Source organism: Mus caroli, unplaced genomic scaffold, assembly GCF_978045245.1.
Source record: "Mus caroli unplaced genomic scaffold, Mus_caroli_1 scaffold_2, whole genome shotgun sequence".
Classification (NCBI taxonomy): Eukaryota; Metazoa; Chordata; class Mammalia; order Rodentia; family Muridae; genus Mus; species Mus caroli.
Window position 1 is genome coordinate 60,596,480 of NW_028227257.1, and position 24,832 is coordinate 60,621,311.

At 42.1% G+C, this 24,832-nt stretch overlaps 1 protein-coding gene across 1 annotated transcript in view; it reads right to left on the reverse strand.

Moving 5' to 3' along the window:
* Rtf1 (RTF1 homolog, Paf1/RNA polymerase II complex component) overlaps positions 1–24,832 on the reverse strand; it is a 58,968-nt gene that overhangs the window by 13,395 nt on the left and 20,741 nt on the right. The window contains exons 3-7 of the mRNA XM_021156334.2: positions 18,672–18,819; positions 15,207–15,411; positions 9,953–10,067; positions 9,204–9,315; positions 759–894 (exon numbers count right to left, since the gene is read on the reverse strand). Coding sequence (XP_021011993.1) covers positions 759–894; positions 9,204–9,315; positions 9,953–10,067; positions 15,207–15,411; positions 18,672–18,819 — 716 coding nt within the window. The remainder of the gene's footprint in view (positions 1–758; positions 895–9,203; positions 9,316–9,952; positions 10,068–15,206; positions 15,412–18,671; positions 18,820–24,832) is intronic.

Below are 24,832 nucleotides of genomic sequence, written 5' to 3' on the forward strand. Positions count from 1 at the left end.
CACTGAAAAACCGCCAGAGAGACAGACAGTAAATTCTCAGTATTTACCTAAATAGCATGTGATTAACTTAGCACATAAAATAAAGGATCATATAACAGTCTAATCTATATAGAGTATATCTATGTATAAAGTCTTCTCTATAGTGTGTACTGCCCTGACTGATGCTCCATCCCAGAAAAGCAGCTGCAGACCAGTCTGAGGTGATACAGACCAGTCTGAGGTGATATGCTGTCAGTGTATATCTATTAGGCCCAGGGGAAATGGCCAGGGGTGCACCCAGGAGCCAGAGGTAGGAGGAATGGATATGCAGAATTAAAGGATACTAAATCAACCAAAAATGTGGTGCTTACACTTATGCTAAGTTTTTCTTCCAAGAACCCCCACGGTAACAGCTAATCTCAGTTGTCAACTTGACACAGCTAGGAAGAGGAATTCAAAACTGGGGAGTGGGGAGGACTGTCTTAATCAGAATGGTCTGTGGACATTTCTGTGGAGCATTTTCTTGCTGGTGATTGCTGTGGGAGGGCCCAGGCCACTGTGGGCAGTGCCATCTCTGGACAAGTAGTCCTAGATTACATGAGAAAGCTGGCTGGCCAAGAGTCAGACAGAGCAAGCTAACAAGCAGCATTTTTCTATTAGTTTCTGCTTCAAGTTCTTGCCTTGGCTTCCCTTAATGATAGAACCTTTAATTTGAAATAAACAATAAACTCTTTCACTCCACTTCTCCTGCCTGCTGGATCCAAACAGAGAAAGCTTACTCTTCCTCTTCATCAGATGATGATGTCCGGGACGAGCGGTCCGATTTCTCACTGGACTTGTCATCATCTTCCTCCTCCTCATCGTCTGAGTAGACCTCACTGGTTTTCAATGGCTGTTTTTTGGCGAGGAGCTCAGCTAGAACAAAAGAGGAAACATTTACCTATGAACTCTCCACAAACAAGAAATCAACTCATCTTTGATCTTTGGAAAGAACTGGGACATAGAAAAGGACTCAAGCAGACAGTCTATCATTTCTAGATTAGTCTGTGATAACCTGAGCCATACTTAGGTAAAACACAGTTAAGCATTCAGGTACCAAGATCAGATCCGACATACATACATACATACATACATACATACACACACACACACACACACACACACACACACACACACACCTAAATAAATAGTTGTTATGAGGTAGGTAGAAATGGTTATCAACCATACTAAAATTTCCCAGCCATCCCCACATATTGGGGAGTGAACCCAGTGACTCTTACATGGTGTTCCACCAGTGAGCTATATATTCAGCCCCTGTTCTCTCTCTCTCTCTCTCTCTCTCTTTTTTTTTTTTTTTTGGTTTTTCGAGACAGGGTTTCTCGAGCCCTGGCTGTCCTCGAACTCAGAAATCCGCCTGCCTCTGCCTCCTGAGTGCTGGGATTAAAGGCGTGCGCCACCATGCCTGGCTCCCTGTTCTCTTTAAGAAAAGGTTTTAATTACTTCAGTTATGTGTGTGTGTGTGTATGTGGAGGTCAGAGAATACCATGCAGGAGTCAGGTCTCTCCTTCCACCATGTGAGGTCTAGGACCGCCTTTACCCGCTGAGCTATCTTGCTGGCTCCCTTGTGCTCTTCACACAGGTTGCTTGATGTTAGGCAGGAAGGAATGAAGACAACTCATAATTATCTTTTGTGTATCTCCTTTTAAGCATCTATTATGTGCAGGTGCCCGAGGAGGACAAAAGGTGTCAGATCCCCTGGAGCTAGAGTTGCGGGTACTTAAGAATCTCCTGACCTGTGTGCAACTGCAGTCACGGCTGAGAGAAGAGCAGCAAGCACTCTCAACCACTGACCCATCCCACCAGCATTGTTTGTTTTGGTTTGGTTTTGGTTTTCTTTTTCTTTTTCTTTTTTTTTTTTTTTTTTTTTTTCGAGACAGGGTTTCTCTGTGTAGCCTTGACTGTCCTGGAACTCACTTTGTAGACCAGGCTGGCCTCGAACTCAGAAATCTGCCTGCCTCTGCCTCCCAGGTACTAGGATTAAAGGTGTGTGCCACCACCGCCCGGCTATTGTTTGGCATTTGACAAAGACTCACTATATAGTGCTAGGCTAGCCTTGAACTCTGGGAGGATCACTCAATTACCCATGCCACTTCAATTTTAGTAAAGCTGTGAAAAATTAGTCAAAAAAACATACAAGGAAAGATGGGCTAGAGAGATAGCTCAGTGATTTGCAGTTCCTACTGCTCTAGCAGAGGACCTAATTCAGTTCCAGTACCAACACGAGGTGGCTCACAACCACCTCTAACTCTAGGTCCAGAGGATCTAGTGCCTTCTTCTGGTATCCTCATATACTCACAGACCCCACAAAGACACACGCACATACATATAACTAAAAATACATCTTTTTCAAGAGGAAGAAAGGCACTATCATTTTTGAGTGACAAGGTGAGTTTTAAGGGCCAGTTAGTAACTACTGCAGGCTTCTGGTTCAGCTCACTGTTGCAACTACATAGCTGCTGCAGCATGAAGGTGGTATCCTCAGTCTGCAAGCACAAACGAGTGATGTTTTACTCGAATGGAGTTCTTCCTCTCAGTATTGAGACAGCCTTTGTGATGCTGTTATTCTCCCTAGCTGGCAGTGAAATTTAAGTCACAAAAGATGGTTGTTTTCTAGTAGCTATAAAGAAAGAATAGCAGTAGACCTTGGTGTAGTGGTATCTGTCTAGAACCCCAGCTATTTAGAAAGCTGAGCCAGGAGGAAGCTGAGTTTCAAGGCCAATGTGGGCAATTTAATAAGATCTTGTCTCAAAATGAAAAAGCCAGGCTGGGGAGGTAGCTCAAAAGGTACTTGCCACCAAGCCTTGACAACCTGAGTTTGATCCTCAGAATCCACACAGTAGAGGAGAGAATCAAATCTCAAAAGATGTCTTCTGCATCCCACATATACGGCATATATGTGCCGTAAATATACAAACACAAAATAAAATAAAAATAAAATAAAAAAAGTTCTCATATACATACGTGTAAGAGGGTTGGTTCTTCCTCTAATACTTAACCCAAGCAACAACAACAACATCATCATCAACAACAACAACAACAAAAGAGCACACAAAAAAGAAACCTCCAGAAACCCTAAACCTCAAACCAGGAATAACCTCCAGAATACAAAATTTACACAGCCACAAAAAAGGAAGAAAAGAAGGCATGTATGCATGCATGTATAGTATATTTCCCACTGATGGTTGATGGGAAATAGCATGTGCGTCTGTTCTTATGCTTAGGAAGAAAGAAAGAAAGAAAGAAAGAAAGAAAGAAAGAAAGAAAGAAAGAAAGAAAATAAATATATAGAGAAACAGGGTCTGATATATTTTAGACTGGCTTTGAACTTGCTATTTGACCAAGGATAACCTCCAACTTCTAATTCTATTGCTTTAACTACTCCAGACAAATGCTAGGATTAGAGGGGTGCCTTCATGCCTGGGATGGAACCCAGGGCTTTGTGCATTGCTAGCAAAGCATCCTACCAACGGAGTGACACCCCATCCCTTTAGTATGTATATGAAACATTTAAGTGATGCCCACTATGGAAAGGGGGCAAGGCATCAATCAAGTAGAAGGATATGGAAGCTGAACTTCCCCTTAATACCTGGTGTGACATTACGAAATACATCTTCATTCCCTTTCCTGGCACACAACTCCTAAAATCCATGGAGTCTTCAAAGTGACAGTGTCTTTTAGTATGCTAATGAGTTGACTGGTGGCTGCAAGCCCATTGGTAGCTTCAGGACAGGGCTGGTCCCTGGAAAGACCAAGGCAGTATTAGAGAGCTGAGACTCAGATCTTCAAGGGGAAAGAGGCTGAAGGTTAAGCAGATTGCCAATGGCTAATTGATCTGCTCAGTCTTTCCTCTGTAATGAAGCCTCAAAGACAAAAAAACAAAAACAACCAACCACCACCACCACCACCACCAGCCTTCCATAGGATAGGGTATGGAAATCTGAGTCCCTGAACCAGAGCAAGTTCCTAGAGGGTGGCCTGTCCAGAGGGGCAGGGTTTTCTCCAAATGTCCCACCCTATGAATCATTTCAGTTTTATCCTTTGTATAGCTATAAAAATAAACTTGAAAACCTAACCAGGGGTGATGGTACATACCTGTAATCCCAGCATTGAGGAAGCAGAGACACAAGAATCTCAAATTCAAAGTCAACTACAACTTCACAGAGTTCCAGGCCAGACTAAGCTATGTAAGACCTTGACTCAAACAAAAACACAAACAAACCTAAGTATGTCTGAGTCCTGTGCAACACTGTAGCAAATTAACTGAATTCAAAGGCACTTCAGGCCCATAGCTCAGAAGCACAGAAAAAAAAGACCCTGGATATTCATGGCAGGACTGAGCCCTCAGTTTGTGGGTAGTATTGGCTCAGTGGTTGAATTGAAATATGAGACACTTAGTTGGGGTATGGTATAGAATCAGTTGCTAGTTTGCCAGTGGGAGAAATTATCATACTAGGGATCATGGAAATTTGTGTTAATTGTTGTTAAACTTGTAAGAAACTGAATTTGGGGACTGGAGAAATGGCCCAGTGGTTAAGAGAACTGGTTACTCTTGCAGAGGATCCAGGTTCGGTTCCCAGTGCCCACACAGTGGGTCATACCCATCTATAACTATAGTTCCAAGGGACCTGATGCACCAGGTGCACAGATATGCATAGAAACAAACTGTAATGAGTAACTTAAAAAAAAAAAAAAGGGATTTGAGTATGATATGATGCAGACTTGTAATCCCAGAGTATGTGCATGTATCACATGCATGCACGACCCTCCGAGGTCAGAAGGAGGTACTGGGTCCTAGACCTGGAGTTACCTGTGGTTGCGAGCCACTATGTGGATGCTGGGAATTAAACACAGGTCCTCTAGAACAACAGCAGATGCTCTTAAGTGCTGAGTCAGCTCTCCTTCCCTCTTACAATTTTTTATTTAAAAGGGTAATATTACCATCAATGGGCAAATGAGTTTTCAACAATGGGTGTTGAAGCCAGGAAGTGGTGGTACATGCCTTTAATCCCAGCACTTGGGAGGCAGAGGCAGGCGGATTTCTGAGTTCGAGGCACGCCTGGTCTACAGAGTGAGTTCCAGGATAGTCAAGACTACACAGAGAAAACCTGTCTCGGAAAAAAAAAAAAAGACATCAGCTGGTGTGGTGGCGTATGTCTTTAATCTCAGCATCTGGGATAAAGAAGTGGGCAGATTTCTGTGAGTTCTATGCCAGCTTGGTATACATAATGAGTTTCAGGACAGTTAGGACTACAAAGAGGAACCCTGCCTGGAAGGAAGGAAGGAAGGAAGGAAGGAAGGAAGGAAGGAAGGAAGGAAGGAAGGAAGGAAGGAAGAGAGGGAGGGAGGGAAGGAGGGAGGGAGGGAGGGAGGGAAGGAGAAAAGAGCCAGGCATACAAAGATTATACATACATGATTTCATGCATATGAACTATTTAGAAAGCAGACGAGTGGCTGCCTTAGGCTGAGAAGTTGTGGGTTTCTTATAATTACTGGACAGATCTGCAAATTCTACATAATAAAAGCTGTTTGCAAAGTAAACTTTTCATGAGTAAACAGTATTTTATAAGTTTTTTTTTTTTTTTTTTTTTTTTTTTTTTGGTTTTTCGAGACAGGGTTTCTCTGTATAGCCCTGGCTGTCCTGGAACTCACTTTGTAGACCAGGCTGGCCTCGAACTCAGAAATCCACCTGCCTCTGCCTCCCAAGTGCTGGGATTAAAGGCGTGCGCCACCACCGCCCGGCCTATAAGTTTTATTTCAATAGCATTGTTACAAAAAATAAAGATGAAGCTAGGCCTACATTATGGTGCCTGCCTGGAACAGATACGGCCCTGGGCTCAATTCTTAGCGTCATATAAAGCAGCTGTGGTGGGAATGCCTGTAATCCTAGTACTCGGGAGGTAGAAAGAGGGAGTGTTCAAGTTTAAGGTCATTCTTTCATTCTTAGCTACTTAGCAATCTTGAGGCCAGCCTGGGAGACACTGTCTCCAAAAAGAAAAATGAATGAGCACTAAAGGTATTTCCTCCCCGCTCAGATCTTGCTATGTTAATCAAAGTAGCTTCAAACACCCAGGCTCAAGCCATTATCTTTTTGTTTTGTTTTGTTTTTTGTTGTTGTTGTTTTTTCCCAGACAGAGTTTCTCTGTGTAGCCCTGGCTGTCCTGGAACTCACTCTGTAGAACATCAAGCCATTATCTTAGCTCAGCTTCTCAAGTGGTTGAAAAGAAAGGTATATTGCCACCATGACTAGTTTCTTTAATTTTTTTAAAAAAATATATTTTATTTTATTTTATATGTTTAGCTTATATGTACATCTATGAACTATGTGCATGCAGGGCCAGAAGAGCACATTAGATTCCCTGGAACTGGAGACACAATGGCTGCATACAGTCATGTGGGTATTGGGATTGAAATCAGCATCTCTGGAATAGAAGCCAGTATTCTTAACTGCTAGGACATCTCCCCAGCCCTAAGCCTAGCTAGCTTATTGATGTTATCCTTACAACAAACAAAACAAAAAACAAAACCAGAACCAAAATCCTAGCTCTGTATACTGAGAAGGCGCAAAGACAGGTAGAATAATCAGTTGAATGAATAGTCTTCTGTGTAGAATGAGTCTTTACTTTCTCAGCAGAAATGGCTGCTAAGAGAAATGAATAATTCCAAATCTCAAAAGTAAGAAAGCTACATAGACTGTAGGGGTGGGGAGTACTCTAAGAATGTGGTTGGCATCAGAGTCCACAGTTGGCATGTCTGAGACCCTAGGTTCCATTTCCAGCATTCTACCACTCCTAAAAAATCCAAAGTCTAGGCTCTGGTCAACGATAGAACACTTGATTGCCTAAGATGTATGAGGTCCCTAGTTCAATCCCGACTTGGGCAGGGGGAGAAAGAAAGGAGTATTGTGTATGATGATTATCCTGAGAGCCATGCAAAACTCATTTTGGGGAGTTCAGCTGCACCCCATATGGGCTTGCTGACTGTACACCCCCTTATGGAGGAGCAGAGAGGGTCACAAGACCCTCACCAGATTATCCAGCAGCTCTACACCACCTGTTGTATGCAACTTTTGCCTTAATTGTGCAAGGCTTCAGGGAGGGGCTAGAATATGGATTGGGCACCAGAAGAGTAGGGCTGCTTCATCTATTCAGGGAAGCCCTCAACTCATGGCCTTTCAGGGAAAGAACACTCACATCTCTGCAAGTCACACCTTGCCCACTGGGATGATTATTCTTGTTTGTGAACTTGACTATGTTTGGAATTAACTAAAACAGAAAAATGGCAGGATATACCTGTGAGAGCTTTCTTGCTTAATTGTATCATTTGAAGTGGGATAATCCATTTCTAATGTGGATTTTTGAGGTGAGAAGATCCACCTGTAATCTGGGGTGTACCTTCTGAAGGAAGTCTATATAAATGTGATGAAAGAAAGAAGCTCTCTTTTTGCCTGCTTTCTGCCATCTTTAATTCTATTCCTTCACTGGCATTAGAGTCTACTTCTTTAGGATTCTAGCATATTCTGAAGAACAGCTAAGACATCCAGTCTTGTAGATGGAATAATTACTGGACTCTTGGACCTTTTCTGTACACAGGCATTCATTGTTGGATAAGCTGCACCACAGACGGTGAGTTACTCTAATAAATGCCCTTCCTATAGCCATACAGTCAGACTATAAGCTCTTTTACCCCTAGAGAATCCTGACTAATATAACCATGTCTGTAAGGAAACCCAATAAACTCATTGATTCTCCAGAGTAAAGTTTGGTGGGATCATGATGCCTCCTTGGAACCTCAGGAGAAGGAGGAGGAGGAGGAAGAGGAGGAGGAAGAGGCTGTTGCTTTTTTTTTGCTTACGATCCTCCTGGGAAGAAATCTTAGCAACAAGGGAAAGGAGGGAAGGATTTGAGAAAGGAGTGTTGGGGTCTTGTCAAGGGGCCATAACCACTTGATGAATTGACTAGGAAAGGTAACAGCTATATCAGATTATAAGAAGACATGAATGATTCTCATATATATTAAGAATAAATTCCCACAACTGGTCCATGTAGAGAGAGTAAGACTGCAGAATATCCAGTCTTGAATGGGATATTAATATCAAACCCTTCTTACAAGGTTCATGGACCTCTGATGAAGTCGGAGCCAAACAATGAGGATATATTGGATCATGAGGGATTCAATGCTTTTTAAAAAACATTTATTTATGTGTGAGTGTGTCTATGTGCATGTATGCACATGTATGTGGGTGGGTAGATGCTCCTGCTTGTGTGCAGGGGCCAAGAAGGCTTTAGAGTCCTCAGAACTGGAGTTTTTGGGCATTTGTAAAATGTCCAGTTTCTTATATGGATGTTGGGATGCAAACTATAGTTGCTCATTGTTTTACAGGACGCACTCTTAACCATGGAAGCATCTCTCCAGTCCTGCGCTAGAGAGCCGGCTCAGCAGCTAAGACACAGGGCTTGGATTTAGACACAGAGTTGCTTGTGACTGTCTACATCTCCACTTTTAGGGGATCTGATGGCACAGTGAGTAATGAACTCACTATGGTGAGGTCAGAGCCAGCATGGACTATGAGACACTGTTTTCAGATAAAACAAACAACACCCCCAACTGAGTCCTGGAGTTAGGAATGTAGTTTAGTGGAGAGTGCTTGACTAACATGCACAAATTCACCAGGCAATGGTGACGCACGCCTTTAATCCCAGCACTTGGGGGGATGGGGGGGAGGCAGGCGGATTTCTGAGTTTGAGGCCAGCCTGGTCTACAGAGTGAGTTCCAGGACAAGTCAGGGCGATACAGAGAAACCCTGTCTCGAAAAACCAAAACCAAAACCAAATACAAAAGAAAAGAAAAAATCAAACAAACAAAAAAAACATGTACAAAGTCCTGGCTTTTATCTACAGAACCCACAAAAAGAAATAACACTGGGGCTCTTGTCTATAAGAAATGTTGAATTATTATACTTAAAACACAGCATTGTTAATATTCACTTTAGACAATATGATAGAAAAAGGACTACAGATTAATAAGAAAGAACATGGAGTAAGTAGTAACATGGACAATGGGATCAAAGATGCTCCTGAGACCATGCCATCATGTCTGTAAGTTTCTATAAAATACAGAGCTAACAAAAGGAAAAATAAGCCAACATCATTCATTTCCCCACTTACCTGTTCTGTTCTTCCGTTTTTCTCGCTCTGCTTTTAGCTCCTCCATGGCTTGAGATTTCTTATCTAGTTTCTCATCCCGCTTGGAACGTCGTTCTTTATTGTGGGAAGTAACCTAGGGAGGTATGTAGGGCATCCTTTTTACTCCGCCCTGGTAAGATTCTCTATACCATCAATCAATACTTTTGGTCCTTGTGAATTAGACTGTACAAATTTTAAAACTTAGCTAAGCTCACATCTTTAGTTCCAGCACTTGTAAGGGAGGGCAGGTGAGTCTCTTTGAGTTTGAGTCCAATCTGGCCTAAGTATTGAGTTCCAAGACAGTGAAGACAGAAGTCTATACAGTAAGACCTTGACCCAATAGAAAAAAATAGATTAATTATCAGAGTGAATTCTTCCTGGAAGAGCACTCCATATTATGATCTAATATCTGCTGATATCTTCAGATATAGAGATGACTAATTTTATAAATTTTTAAAACTCTATTTATACCAAGTCTAGGGGGATATACTTCTGAGCAGACATAATCAAGCTGGTTACCTGGGAGAGGAAGTTTACCAACATACCCTTCAAGGGTACTCACACTCTAGTTAGCCAGACTCGAGTCAAGCAGTCCTTAGGAGCTCATCAGTGTAGCTGATGGTGCAGAGTGTCTCCTGCATCTGCACTGTCTAGCCTGCTGGGCTGTTAGCGCCTGCCTCAGGTCCCCCGTGCTCCACACCAGCAGCTGTGCTCTGGGGAAGGCCTCCTACCTGAGATTCCTGAATCTGCGTCAGCTTCTTCTTTTCTTGTTCTTCTTCCTGCTTTTTCTTTTTTTCTTTCTTCTCTTTCTTTTTGGCTGTTTTTAGTTTTTTCTTAATTTCAAATCTGGTTAAAAGAGATTTGTTTGGTTTTTAAAAAGCAATAAAATATATGTAAAGACTGGTTTCTACTGGCTAGAAGACAAGAAGTAACAAGTAAGGGAGTTAAACATTTTGGAATACAAGTCTTAGACACACACAAAAATAATTTTTTTGCTTCCTGAAAGAAACTCCAATGCCCAATAAGCATGTTAAAATTGTTGTCTGTGGGGCAGAGAGAGATGCTTAGTGATTTAGAGCACTGCCTGCTCATCCAGAGGACCCAGGTTTGATTCCCAGCACCCACATGGCAGCTCACAATCGTCTGTAGCTCCAGAACATGATCCCCTCTTCTGGCTTCTGTGAGTACCAAACATGCAGGTGGTACACAACAGATAAGCAAAATACTTATACAAATGAACTCAACTAAAAAGTAAAAACAAAATAGAGTACGCCCCTACCCAACCCCCCCAAAAACCCAACCACTTCAAAAGCATTATTGGAATGGACATGAGAAAAAAAAACATTCAAAACTGGAGTTCAAGGTCATCCTCAGGTATATGAGTTTAGTTTGGGATACATGAGACTCTATCTCAATAAAGAAAATAAACATGTCTCAAATGAAAACGCAGCAGAATATGCCCAAATTAACTGAAAACAGGTACTCATTTCTGCTATGTAGTGGTTTGCATATGGTTGTTCTATAGGAAGTGGCACTATTAGGAGGTGTGGTCCTATTGGAGGAAGTGTAGCTTTGTTAGAGAAAGTGTGTCACCTAGGGGGTGGGCTTTGAGGCCTCTATGCTCAGGCTCCACCCAGTGTGGCTGGCTTAAGATCAAGATGTACAACTCTCAGCTCCTTCTCTGGCACCAAGTCTGAATGCTGCCATGCTTCCCATCTTGATGATCATAGACTGAACCTCTGAAATTATAAGCAAGCTCCAACTAAATTTTTGCTTTTATAAGAGCTGCCTTGGTCCAAAGGAATTCCCAACTAAGACACGGTGCATTATGCATGCTAGAAAAAGAGGCCAGGACAACTTTAATGGCAAATTCACAAACAAACTACAGCATATATGTATAATGGAATGCTACTCAGTTCTAACAGGGAATGAAGTGCCAATATATGCTACATGGACTAATTAAAAAAAAAAAACAGCTAAGTGAAGTTAAGCACATTGTGTATATACCTGTGTCCTACTTGGGGGTCGGCACTAAGGTGAAGGACTATTTGAGCTCAGGAGTACCAGCAAGATTCTGTCTCTAGGGATTGGAGAAATGGCTCCTCCATGCATAGGTGCACAGGCCTGGGTTGGATTGCCAGAACTCAACACAGTAGCTCACAGCCATTTATAAGTCCAGATCTGGGTGATCTGATATCCTCTTCTAACCTCTGCAGGCACCAGGCACTTACATGGTACAGACATACATGTAGGTAATACACCCAGGCAGAAAAACATTTTAAGCCCGGCGTGGTGGCGCACGCCTTTAATCCCAGCACTTGGGAGGCAGAGGCAGGCAGATTTCTGAGTTTGAGGCCAGCCTGGTCTACAGAGTGAGTTCCAGGATAGCCAGAGTTATACAGAGAAACCCTGTCTCAAAAAAACCAAAACAACAACAACAACATTTAAAAATGGTAATAATAATAATAAAAGAAAGAAGTGGACAGTTGTAGTGTGGGCCTTTAATCCCAGTAATCAGGAGGCAGAAGCAAGGGATCTCTGAGAGTTCAAGGCCAGATTGGTCTACAAAGAATAGTTTCAGGACAGCCACAGCTATGCAGAGAAACCCTGTCTTGAAAAACTAAAAATAAAAACAGCAAAAAACTAAAACCAACTAAACAAACAAAAAAGAAACCCCCAAACCCAAAACTTTCCAAAACAGCAACAAAAGGTGAAGGGAGTTTTCTGAGTGGCTATCATGTACTGCTCCAGAGCTACAGAACATCATGGCGCTCGGGAGCTTTGTCACCACCTTCCACGTTCTTTTAGCTGCTAAAAATGTCACTAAATATCACCTGCTTCTTAAAGGGGAAACAACAGAGGCTCAGTTACGGCATACTTTCCGAGCTTGAGAACATCTGCCTCAGTTTGATCCCCAGTTCCTCGATTACCATACAAAGATTAAACTCACTGTGTGAGGTGATACCAACTTTTAGTCACAAAACTGAGGAAAGAGGCAAGAGCATCTCTGGGAGTTTGAAGTCAGCCTGGTCTACATTGTTCCAGACCATTCAAGTTAGATGGTAAGCACTGTCTCAAAAATAAAACAATAAAATAAAATGGAAAAAACCTCAAATATAAAATTTAGGACAAACTACTCTAAAAATTTGTGATTCTGGCCTTTTTTTTTTTAAGATTTATTTTATATATATCAATATATCATTGCTCTCTTCAGATACACCAGACACCAGAAGAGGGCATCAGATCCCATTACAGATAGTTATGAGCTACCATGTGGCTGCTGAGAATTGAACTCAGTACCTCTGGAAGAGAAGTCAGTGCTCTTAACTGCTGAGCCATCTTTCCAGCCCGATCCTGGCCTTTCTTATGGTCTCCACAGTTCAGAAACCTAAACTTTAGGAGTCACCTTTCCTCACCCACAACTCCAAGGCAGTATTCCAAGTCCTGTTTCTTGCAATAAAAGTTACCTTGTAGGCATTCACACTCAAAATGAATACCTACCACTTTCTGCAGAGAAAGCCAAACATTCTTGTCTAGGATAACTTATCATAACTTAATATGGTCTTCAGAAGGGACAAACAGGCTCCTGAGGCAACAGAATTAACAGGTAACGTGCTTCAATTTTCTTCTAAGATAACAGGTAGACAGGAAAGGAAGCTAGTTCTGGGAACTCTGTTACCCAAGACAAAAGACAATTTTACTTTGACCTTTTTGAGAGAAGAGAAAGAACTTTTGTCATTTAAAATAAATATGGCAAACCCTCGGGAGCCTGAAACAGATTCTGATTAAACACTTGAGTGTTTACAGCAGAGCTGATGACTGACCCTGGGGACTTGGTAAATCATGCAAGTAATTTACACTGAGCCACATCCCAGACCAACATTTCAACCTTTTGTTTTATTGAAGACAGTTTCAGTCTGGCTTCCTGAGTGCTGGGAACAGAGGCATGAGCCACCAAAGTTGGCCCACATTACTTTCCTTAATTAGTAAAATGACATTCTAAATTCAAGGGTTGGAGAGATGGCTCAGCCATTAAGATGGTACACAACCATGAAGTACAGAGTTCATATCCCAGCATCCACAGAACAAGCCAGGCAGTCTACACATTCCTGTAATCTCAGCTCCATAGGGAGTGGGGTGGAAATAGGACTATCACTGGGGCTTGCTGGTCTCTAGCTTAGCCAAGATCCTGCCTCAGATGAACAGGTAGAATACAAAGACACCTGACAGACACCCTATTATAACTTTTGTGTGCACATATAGTTATGAGTACCTACATATATCGTACACAAAACAAGCACATACACAATATAAAAGTCAAGACAAGATTATGACTTTCTCAATAATTTTTGTCTGGTTGAAGTGAAATAGTATACTTACTTTATTTTTTACTTAAATTAATTACACTAGGTGATGGTGGTACATGCCTTTAATCCCAGTACTCGAGAGGCAGAGACCAGCCTGGTGTACAAATTAAGTTCCAGGATAGCCAGAGCTACACAAAGAAACCCTGTCTCGATAAAACAAAAGTAAATAAGTAAAAATTAATTACATTTTATTTACCTTTTGTATATTTGTTTGTTTTTTAGTAAGTAGCTCTGGCTGTCCTGGAACTCACTATATAGACCAGGCTAACCTCGAAACTCAAAGATCCACCTGCCTTTGCTTCCCAAGTGTTAGAACTAATGGTATATGCTACTACACAGGAAAACTTGTCTTAAAAATCAAAAAGGAAGGCACCACTCAGTAGTGGAAATCTTGAGGTCCTGAGATCTATCACCAGAACCACAAACCAACAAAAAGCCTACTACTGAATAATGCACATTAGTACAGAAGGCATAAATATGACCCTAAGCTATTTAGTTTATATTACACTAACAATCACTTTTCCAAATGTCCATTCCTATGAACAGACTTCCTTCAGCTTATGAAAGAGCTGCATGTCAACGCAGTGGGAGCCAAAACACTGACCCAACCTACCAAATAGCCTAGCCTGACTCAAGCAGGCTCACTTGTTTTTCATTTTTTATTTTTTTGGTTTTTCGAGACAGGGTTTCTCTGTGTAGCCTTGGCTGTCCTGGAACTCACTTTGTAGACCAGGCTGGCCTCGAACTCAGAAATCCACCTGCTTCTGCCTCCCGAGTGCTGGGATTAAAGGCGTGCGCCACCACACCCGGCTCATTTTTTTTTTTTTTTTAAAAAGATGTATTTATTTACTGAATGTATGTGAGTACATTGTTGCTATCTTCAGACACACCAGAATAAGGCATTGAATCCCATTATAGATGGTTATGAGCCACCATGTGGCTGCTGGGAACTAAACTCAGGACCTCTGGAAGAGCAGTCAGTGCTCTTAGCCACTAAACCATCTCTCTAGCCTCACATGCTCAAATCTTAATTGTTGTAGTTTGGTAAAACCATTTTCACAAAGCATTGTTGGGATAATTTCTTGTGCACTGCGGAAAGATTATCTTTTTATGAAGCATCACCTGTCTCGGTGTTTTGTAAACATGTTCTCCATCACCTTCTGATTGGTTTAATAAAGAGCTGAACGGCCTATAGCAAAGCAGGAGAGGATAGGCCAAACTTCCAGGCAGAGATAGGAACTCTGGGAAAGAGAGAGAGAGGTGGGAGATTTGCCAGGCAGACACAGAGGAAGGAGGAACAGGTACAGGGACTGCGGAAAAGGTAACTAACAAGCCACATGGTGTGACAGAGCTAGAGGGTCGGGTTTACTTAGATGAGCTAGCTGAGGGTCTGCCAAGCTCAGGCCAAGCTCTCATAATTAATACAAAGTGTCTGTGCATTTACTTGGTGGCCAGTGGGACAAGACATCCTGTGAAATGAAGTGTTTGGCATCTCATGTAATTTATCAAAAACTGTAATAAATGAAAAAAATAATTATATGGGTAAAGCCTTATACCACTGTGAAGCTGGAGAAGATATTAAACTGTGAGAAACAAACTACGTGTACAGATCGCTTACCTTCTTTTCAACACCTCTCTCTTCTCTATGCGGTTGAAGAGCTCCTGCTCCCTCTCCTTCTCCGTCATCTGCTCCAGTCGGGCCCTATCTTCCTCATCTCCCATAAGATCCTCTCCATAGCCATCATGGAACTCTTCATCTTCTGACGAGGAGTCTGAATCTGAACTGGAAGAGGAGCTGTTGCTGTCAGAATCTGACACTTCACCTGCAACGAAAACCAACAAAAGATCACACCATGCCCTGTGACACGTGCCACCCCTTGGCTCTCCCACAGGAAAGGCACAAAGCCATTTCCACCCACTTGGGATGTCTCCTTGATCTGTCTTTGGTAAAAGCAAACACTTAGGGAAATTTAGGCTGGAAAAATGACCATAATTCTTTTCTTTTTTGAGACAGATTTTTGCTATGTAGCACAAGACATCTTCAAACTCATGTTCTTCCTGCCTCTGCCTCCTGAGTTCTGGGTTTACAGGTATGTGTTACCTGCCACACACATCTTTCAACTCAACTTGGTTACTCTGGGAAAAAAAATTATAGACCTAAAAAAACAACCTATAGATAGACAGATTGACAGACAGACAGACAGGTAGATGTCAAGTTTTGCTGAGTGGTGGTGGTGCACCCCAGGACTTGGGAGGCAGAGGCAGGCAGATCCATGTGAGTTCGAGGCCAGCCTGATCCACAGAGCTAGTTTGAGGATAGTCAGGGTTACAGAGTAACCCTGTTTCAAAAAACCAAAACCAGAGCAAAACCAAAAAACTAAGAAATATAAAGGCTAACCCTCATTAAAGGGTACTGGAGAGATAAGTGAAGTTATATAGGCAGTATTAACAAATGACCTAAGTAAACAGAGTATGAAAGTCAAATTGAGAAAGGGTTTCTCTTTGTAGTCCTAGCTGTCCTGGAACTCTGTAGACCAGGCTAGCCTCGAACTCACAGATCCATCTGACCCTACCTCCTGAGTGCTGGAATTAAAGGTGTGCCAACCACCACCAGTTATACTTCTTAATTTTTAATTACCTAATTTTTAAAATTACATTTGCTTATGTGTGTGTTTGTTGGGGGAGGATAGAGAGAAAGAGTGAGAGAGAGCGGGGGTGGGGGGTGGGGGTGGGGCAAGAATATGCTTGTGTCAGGGCTCATGTGTGGTGGTCAGTCAGTGTTTTCCTAACTTTTGAGGCTCCAGGGATCAAACTCAAGTTATCTTGGTGTCAAGCATCTTGAGCCATCTAGGAAGCCCAGTTAACTTTGTTTTGAGTTGAAGGCTCACTGCATTTTCCAAGTTGGCCCCAAATTCTGGGTCCAAATGACCACGCTGCCTTAGCCTCCCTCGTGAGCAGCTGGGACTACAGGGGTGTGCCACCAAGTCTGGATTAGCCACAGTCTGTCAACGCCATTACAATTTTGAACAATTGAAGCCTACTATATTGTTTCACAGAATCCTGTGAGGTGGAAATGAAAACACAATGTGAAGCTTATTCTGTATGATGGTGAAGACTGTCAACTTGACTAGATCTAGAGTCTCATAGAAGACAAGCTTCTAGGTATGCTGATGACAAGATATCTTGATTAGTTTAACTAAGGTAGGAAAGCCAACTCTAAGAGTGAGTGTGGCACTATTTCCTGAGTTTAAAGCCTGGATGAAAAAAAAAAAGGAGCTATGCACCAGCATTCATTTCTCTGCCCTCTGCTTCCTGGTAAGCAGATGTGCTGCAGCCCACTGCCTGGGCTCCTGCCACCAGGCCTTGCATGTTATGATGAGCTATACCCCAAACTATGAGCCGAAATACCTCCTTTCTCCCTATGTCATTACAGCAATGGGAAAACTTAACTAATAACCCCATCTTACTGTTGCCTTGGCTGTCCTGAACTCTGCACAGACCAGCCTGTTCTGCTTCTCCCTCACAAGTGCTGGGATTAAAGCTCGTCCACCTTGCCTACCTCTGGAGTCTGTTGAGTCCCCACCAGCTACAAAGTTGCTATGTGGATGCCCTATCTTAGTGAATAAATCCGTGTTTTTTAAATTTTTTATTCTATTTTTATTATTTTTAATTAGAAGGATGTGTGCACGAATGCAGTGTCTTCAGAGGCTATGGTATCAAATCTCTGGGAGCTGGAGTCACGGGCGCTTGTGATTTACTGGGAAACTAACTCAGGACTTCTGTAAGAGTCTACTGCTCTCAACCTCTGAGCCATCTCCCCACCTCAGCCTGTATTTTTTTTTATAAATTAATAATTCTTCATTTGAATGGTTACAACCATGGGTGGCTGACAGACAACTGGAATATGAGTAGTGCAACTGTGAATCTAAATTTTAAGTATGAATTTTATTTCATTTAAGTTTAAATAGCAAGTTATCCCCTAATCTGGCCTGCTTGGTTTGTTCTGTCAAGAAACAATTTAGGCTATGTATTTGGCAACCATTTTACAAAAGTTATTCATGTCCTTTGTTGTCCCTACCTCCATGGTACTGTGGATCAAACTGAGGGCTTTGATAAGACAAGTAGGCTGCCGCCAAGCTACAATCCAACAGCTTTTTAAAAAGTCACCTTCATTCCTCCTGCTCCTGCTCCTCTTCCTCCTCCTCCCTGTGCAGTCCTGGCTGGGGACCTATGCTAGGTCTTGCTGTTGCTGTATGATTCACCCCCCCCCCCCGCCCCCAGGCACTCTTCCCTGCCTTCCCTTTAGTGTTACACCAGAAGTATGTAACACCGTCTGTGGCTACGGGCACTGATGACCTGGATCGCATGGTTAGATGTTATCCCCAGGTGTCTCTGTATAAAGGCCAGTATGTACTAGGCAATGCTTTTAGACTACATAAATTATCTTGTTCCTCACAAAGTCAAACTCATCCAGTAGATTTTGATAATTCTGCATTCTTTTTTCCTTTTTTCAGACTCAGAAGTTTGAGACCAGAAGGTCACCAGTTCAAGGCCAACGTGGACCACATAGAGAGGACAGGGCCAGTTTGACCTGAATAGCAACAACAAAAACAAACAAACAAACAAACAAACAAAACCCAGCACACATTACTAATGGGTATTAAATCATCAGTTATACCTGCGTTTGTTTTATTTAACTTGCATTCATAGACAAGTGCTTAAAACCAGGTTAGGCCATTTTTTGGGCCAAAAATTAAAAACAAAAAACAAAACCAAAATCAAAACAGGTTACTATTCTAGTCCTTGAACAAATTCAGCTGTCAAACTAGTATTGACAAAAACAGCAAAATTTATTATCTTCATGGAGGAATATTTTCTATGGGATTTGGTATCTGTTTCAAAGATTTCCCTTCTCAGTCAGACCAATAATTTCTCAGAAAAAAAGAGAACACTCAAAATTGAGCCTAACATAGGAGATCTATGGTCACACTTCAGCAGCCTAACCAACCCTTTGGTATTAAAGACCCACGGCCCCTTCCTTTTCCCTTCTCCCGACTCCTGCTGGGCTGGGTGCTGGGCTCACCTTCCTCAGGGGCAGAGCTCTCAGCTGAGCTGTCTCTGTCTGAGCTGCCCGAGGAGGCAGCTTTGTTGGCTTGCTTCTTCATGGCTCCTTTCTTCTCTACTTTTCTGGTTTTTCCTTTCTTCTTATTTTTATTGCTCCCAAATGTCCACTATAAGGAGGGGAAAAAGGAAAATTGAAATAGGACTAGGCACTTTAATGAAGTGATACACGCTTATAATACCAGTATTTGTGAAGGGGAGACAGGGGGATTCCGGGTTTGAAGCTAGTCTGGAGCTGCATAGGAAGAGAAAACAAGTTTTTCTATTTTCTGTGGTAGAGATGGCACCAACTGCTGAGGGCTAGCATGCTGGGTTAGCGTACTCAGGACAGCTGAGCGCTCGTGTGGGTCTCAGGAAGACAAAGCTTCCTGCAGGAGAAAACAACAAGAAACACAGGGAAAAGGGACAAGAGCCACCCTCTGGCATGAATAGCACTGGCAACTCCAAAGAAGCAGTAAATAAAGTTAGACTGTTAAGTCTGAATACTGAATCTTGTTTAAAAAAAATTTGGCCTGTGAGATTGCTGGAGAGACAGCTCAACAGTTCTATGTCCACCCTGCTCTTGCAGAGGACCTAATTCAGTCACACAGACAAGCACCAAGTCCCACTGCTAGTTAGTACAGAACTAACTCACAAATACACTGTGCTCCAGTGTCTCCTGCTTTCTGCTGTTTTCTTTACTTTGCTGTGGGTAGTGCACAGTACATGTGGATGTGAAAGTATTTGTATGCTTGTGCATGTACAATGTCAAATGTCTGTTTCTCAACTGCTCTCCACTTCAGTGTTTGAGACAGGGTCTCTCACTGAGATTGGTGGAAGGGAGCTCTGGGATCCGTCCGTCTTCATTGCCCCCAGCGGTAGAGCTATAGACATGCACCTCTGGCTTTTATGTGGGTGCTAGGGACCTGGACTCCTGTTTTCATGCAGGAGCTTTACTGACTGCAATATCATAAAGACTGGAGACAGGAGATGACTCAAAAGTTAAGAGTTCTGGCTGCTCTTTCAGAGAATTGAGGTTTAGCTTCCAGCATCTACATGGTAGCCATGTGTTGAGTCTAATTTTAGGAAATCCACTGCAGTCCAAGTGTTGCACATGGAACACATACATACAAGCAAAATACCCATACATATTTTTTTAAAGTAAACTGGATTACGCTGTAACAGTGTTTCATTAAATCATAAATATGAGATCCTGGAGTTCTAAACTTAAGGAACCTGAAATCTGGTCATTAAAATAATAGGCAGCACATGGTTGCAATTCTATCCAAAAAGTCTTTTGATATTTTAACCTGCTGTTTTAGAATGACTTTAGCTGAAAAAAAAAATCATGAATTGTAGTCTACTTTTTAATTTCCATTCTACAAGGAATGTGTATTAAATTATGATGACCCTTTCATCAGCACAGACGATTCAAATCTGTAAACTAAAATTTCAGCCGGGCAGTGGTGGCTGCCAGCACTTGGGAGGCAGAGGCAGGTGGATTTCTGAGTTTGAGGCCAGCCTAGTCTACAAAGTGAGTTCCAGGACAGCCAGGGCTATACAGAGAAACCCTGTCTCAAAAAACCAAAAGCCACCCAACCAACCAAACAAAAAACCCTAAAATGTCTATATCTACTATTTAGCAAAATACAGCATCTTTGCTCCTACTCTAATAGGACGATGGTAAACCCAGTGCAGTACATTTATGATGGGTAGTTTCTGTTGTCTTGGTAATTCTGGAGAAGTAGCCATCCTGTTAGTTTCCCACAGAGGCTATCCCTAAGACCCACACTCTTACTTCATCTTGGTAAAGACACTGTTGAAGATGACTTGCTCTGTTTTTGAAGACCAAGTCTTCCTACAGAGCCCAGGTAGAACTCAAACTAGCACTGCTCCCGAGTGCTGACTTACACCTGGGACACATCCCTTTAACTGTCACTTACTTTTCCATTTAATGAGGAATGAAAAGAAAACACCTGCATGTTATGAAATACTATGAGAGTGAATAGTGCCTGGTATACATAAATTTACATTTCAACACCTAGATCATCATCTAGAACGAAGTTGTAATTTTCTCTTAAACCTGAAGTTTTAGGCATTTCTAATTTTAAATCCTTAAGGAATATGATTTTCAAGTCAGTGTAAAGGAATTCAAAACAGTCCACAATGTTCAGTTTTTGTTAAATGAGCTAAAACTACATCAATTTTTTATGCAGACAATATTAGAACCAATAATGTATATTGTTCCATTGATTCTTGTTACAAGAAATAGCACAAAAATGCACACAGTACTCTGTATCTATTCTGTTAAGAAAATGGCCTCAATCCACTTTTCCCAAACAGTGTCTGGACACTGTGGACTCCTCAACAGAAATGTGAGGCGGTTTAGAGTAAAAGGTTGTACTATCAGGGTCCCATGTGAGCCCGAGTGGCTAGGGCTGGTTTTGCAGGTGTGGGTTTCTAATGTGCAACAGAGCCAAACTCTGGATTCCCTGGGGAGGTGGGCACGGACCAGAGCAAAAACTACCGAGAGTCACACTAGTGAAGCCACTGGCTTCCTTGCCCTTCCACTCCCTTTCTCTCTGCCTAAGTGTGAGCCCAGCAACTGTTGCATAAGACACTCCTTTATGGGGAGTTAAAAGACAAGGGTTAAAATGGAAGAAAAACAGAAGAAACTTAAATGCCAATTTAAAAGAGAGCTTTTTGCTAAACCTAAATGTGAAAAGGGTATTGGTTGATTTTCTCCCAACAATCTCCAAAAGAAGATACAAAGCTGCACCACACACCCACCGGCCCCCATGAGCCTGACTCAGACCACCACAGGAAAATAGCCAATCAATGCAACCAGTGACCCTATGGGGAATTAGAATGCTGTACCTAAAGCCAGTGAAATGTTCAGTGGGTCAGGGAACTTGCTGCCAAGCTTAATGACTACATAGTGGGAGCAGAGACCGAACTCCTGAAAGTTGTGCTGGCCTCCAACATGTGTGCTGTGACTTTTGCCTGCCCACAAAAAAATTAATGAAAACTCTTTTTAAAAAACAAATTTCCAGCCGGGTGGTGGTGGCGCACACCTTTAATCCCAGCACTTGGGAGGCAGAGGCAGGTGGATTTCTGAGTTCGAGGCCAGCCTGGTCTACAAATTGAGTTCCAGGACAGCCAGGGCTACACAGAGAAACCCTGTCTCGAAAAACCAAACAAAAAACAAAACAACAACAACAACAAAAAAACAAATTTCCAGCTGAAGGTGTCCACCTGATGACTAAACACTTGGTGGAGTCCAAAGACTTCTATTTAGCTCCGAGCACCTAAGTGCAGAGAACTGTTTGTATTCCTACTACCCACGGGTAAATACTTAAATTCTGAGAATTTCAGGAAGACTCAAAGAGTTCCAATAAGCATCCCAAGATTTTTTATTTATTTAATTATTTATTTATTTGCCTCTGGAGAGTAGATCATATTTGCAGTATTTTACAATAAAATCTACAAGTCAGATATTCCTATGTTTTTGGCCTAAGCACATATATCAAATGTTGTGCAATACCTACTCTCCCACAATACAGATTCTATTAAAGTATAAGGGAAGACAGGCAAGAGAACAATACAGAATTATCTTATTCGTTGGTATGCTAGAGACTGCTCACCTGTCCCTTCAAAACCTTTATTCCCTTGTCCTGTGACTCTCAACACAGGACAAATGAAGTCTTTCATTGTCAGAGTGAAACAGTAAGTGGAGTGAGGAAAAACAGGTCAGAATTGATGTTCTGATGTTTCCTCCAGGAAGGATGAAGTAAAGGAATGAGCTAAATTTCATGATTTGTTTGAGGACTGAGGCAGTAGTGAAGGGGTAGCTTTGTTGCTACCTGTGAAAAGTGCAAGCCTCTATTTTCTTATCTGAGGAATTACAGGAGTCCAGGTGATCTCTAAGATCCTTAGCATTATGGGATTTTTATATGAACTGTGTGTTTGACAGGAGGGCTCTGTATTTCTTATTCTAGATACTAACAGCCACATGAGAGGTATCTAAGAAGCCGTGGATTCTGAACTTCGGTGTTTTGTTTACTTTTTACCCTGAAGATTGCAAGGATCAGAGAAACTGAAGAGTAAATGTAAGCTTATGTCAGCGCAAAGGCCTGGTCCACATCTCAACTCTGAGTCCACCCAGTAATGGCTACCCACAAACCACCAAAGGAAAAGGAGGATTGGGCTGTCAGTCAGGTGTTATACATACTGTCATCCTGCTGGTATGTAAGCCACACACAACACCAGACAAGTGATTATATAAATATGCAGCAAAGAAAGCAAAAGATAAAGGCTAGAGGAAAGATGTTTCTTATTCAATAAAACAGACTACAGCCTGACTCTTTTTTTTTTTTTCGAGACATGGTTTCTCTGTGTAGCCCTGGCTGTCCTGGAACTCACTTTGTAGACCAGGCTGGCCTCGAACTCAGAAATCCGCCTGCCTCTGCCTCCCGAGTGCTGGGATTAAAGGCGTGCGCCACCATGCCCCGCTACAGCCTGACTCTTGATTGAGGTAACAGCTTAATGGGCAACAGTTAAATAACAAATCAGAGGGTATGTGGATGTTACAAACAGCCTGGGGCCAGTTTCCTTCCAAACACTCAGAAAAGAGATGGGATGAAACATAAGATGGAAGTGGTTGGTTCAGGCTTGGGTAGCCTTGACATACTGAGTACTATGAATATTCTAGAGGCAAGAGAGCAAAGAAACTTCAAGATTTCAGACAGCATCTCTAAGAGGCAAAAACACCTACACACCTAGGTCTTGGGATACAGAGAAGAAAGTATTTGAGCTAGCCCCTCCAACCCCCTTGAGCCAGGGTCTCATACAGCCCAGCCTGGCCTCAGATTCACTGTACAGCCAGGAACGAGCTCCTGCCTTAACTCTCAGTACAGGGACTGTGGGTCTCCATGCTGGTTCTAAATTAAATTTATATATGAAAGAAAAACATTTCAAGAATAGCGGCTAGGCTAGTAACAAACAGTGCTGGAACTGGGTCAAAAGAACTGGAAAAGAGCCAAGCGTTTAACCTGTGCCTGCTTTTTATGTGTAAAATACCAGTGACATAGTGACTTAACTGCTTACTCTGGGTAACATGAGACTAAAGAGAGAGAGAATAACAAAGTTTCAATCTCATTAAAATCATGTCCTAGCTGTGGGAGGAGCTCAGTGGGTAGAGTGCTTACTTAGCATGCAGGAAGCCCAGGTTTTGATCTCCAGCAGATCAGAACCGGAGACATGAAGATCAGAAGTTCAACTTAGGCTGGAGAGAGGGCCCATTGAATAACACACTGTTCTGGCAGAGGACCTGATTCCAGTACCCACATGAGTAGTAAGTCCAGTTCAGATCTGATGTCTCTACATTCTACCAGTACTGCACTCAGATGCATACATACACATAAGTAAAAATTAAAATTATTATAAAATAGTTCAAGTTCCTTTTGGCAATACAGTGAATTTCAAGCCAGCCTGGGATATAATAAGCCCTGTCTCAAACAACATGGAGTGGTGGTGCACTCATTTAATCCCAGCATCCAGGAAGCAGAGGCACACCTCTGTAAATCTGAGGCTAGCCTGGTCTACATGGCAAGTTCAAGGACAGTCAGGACTACATAGGGAGACTCTGTCTCGAAAACAAAACAAAACCCTTGTTCTACAAAATTCAATATACTGTTTTATGTTGGAAAAAGAAAATCAGAAATTCCACCAAGGCTATTTTTCTCCGTCATTTCCTCTTTTCGTGTACTGAAGTCAAAGTGTTATGACCGTCAGCTGCTGAAGTGTTCTTTCCAGTTTCTGAGGCTTGGTCCATATGAAACAGAAAAAGCCTTGCTAATTTTTATTGTAGCTCAAGAATCTTTACCCCAAATAATGCATCAATATATTTACTAAACTTAGGGTTTCCCCTTAAAAATTATTACACATAGAATATCCACTTATTCCCTCACCTATCGGATCTTATACTTACTGTCCAAGTACATATAGCTTACTCTAAATGGAAAACTGTTATCATTTCTCTCTATTTCCCATCTCCATATAAATCAAGTAGCAGTTCTCTTGCTGTAAAATCAGAGTGCTTTACTCCTTATGATAAACTATTCATTAATTCCCTCACCAAGCCCC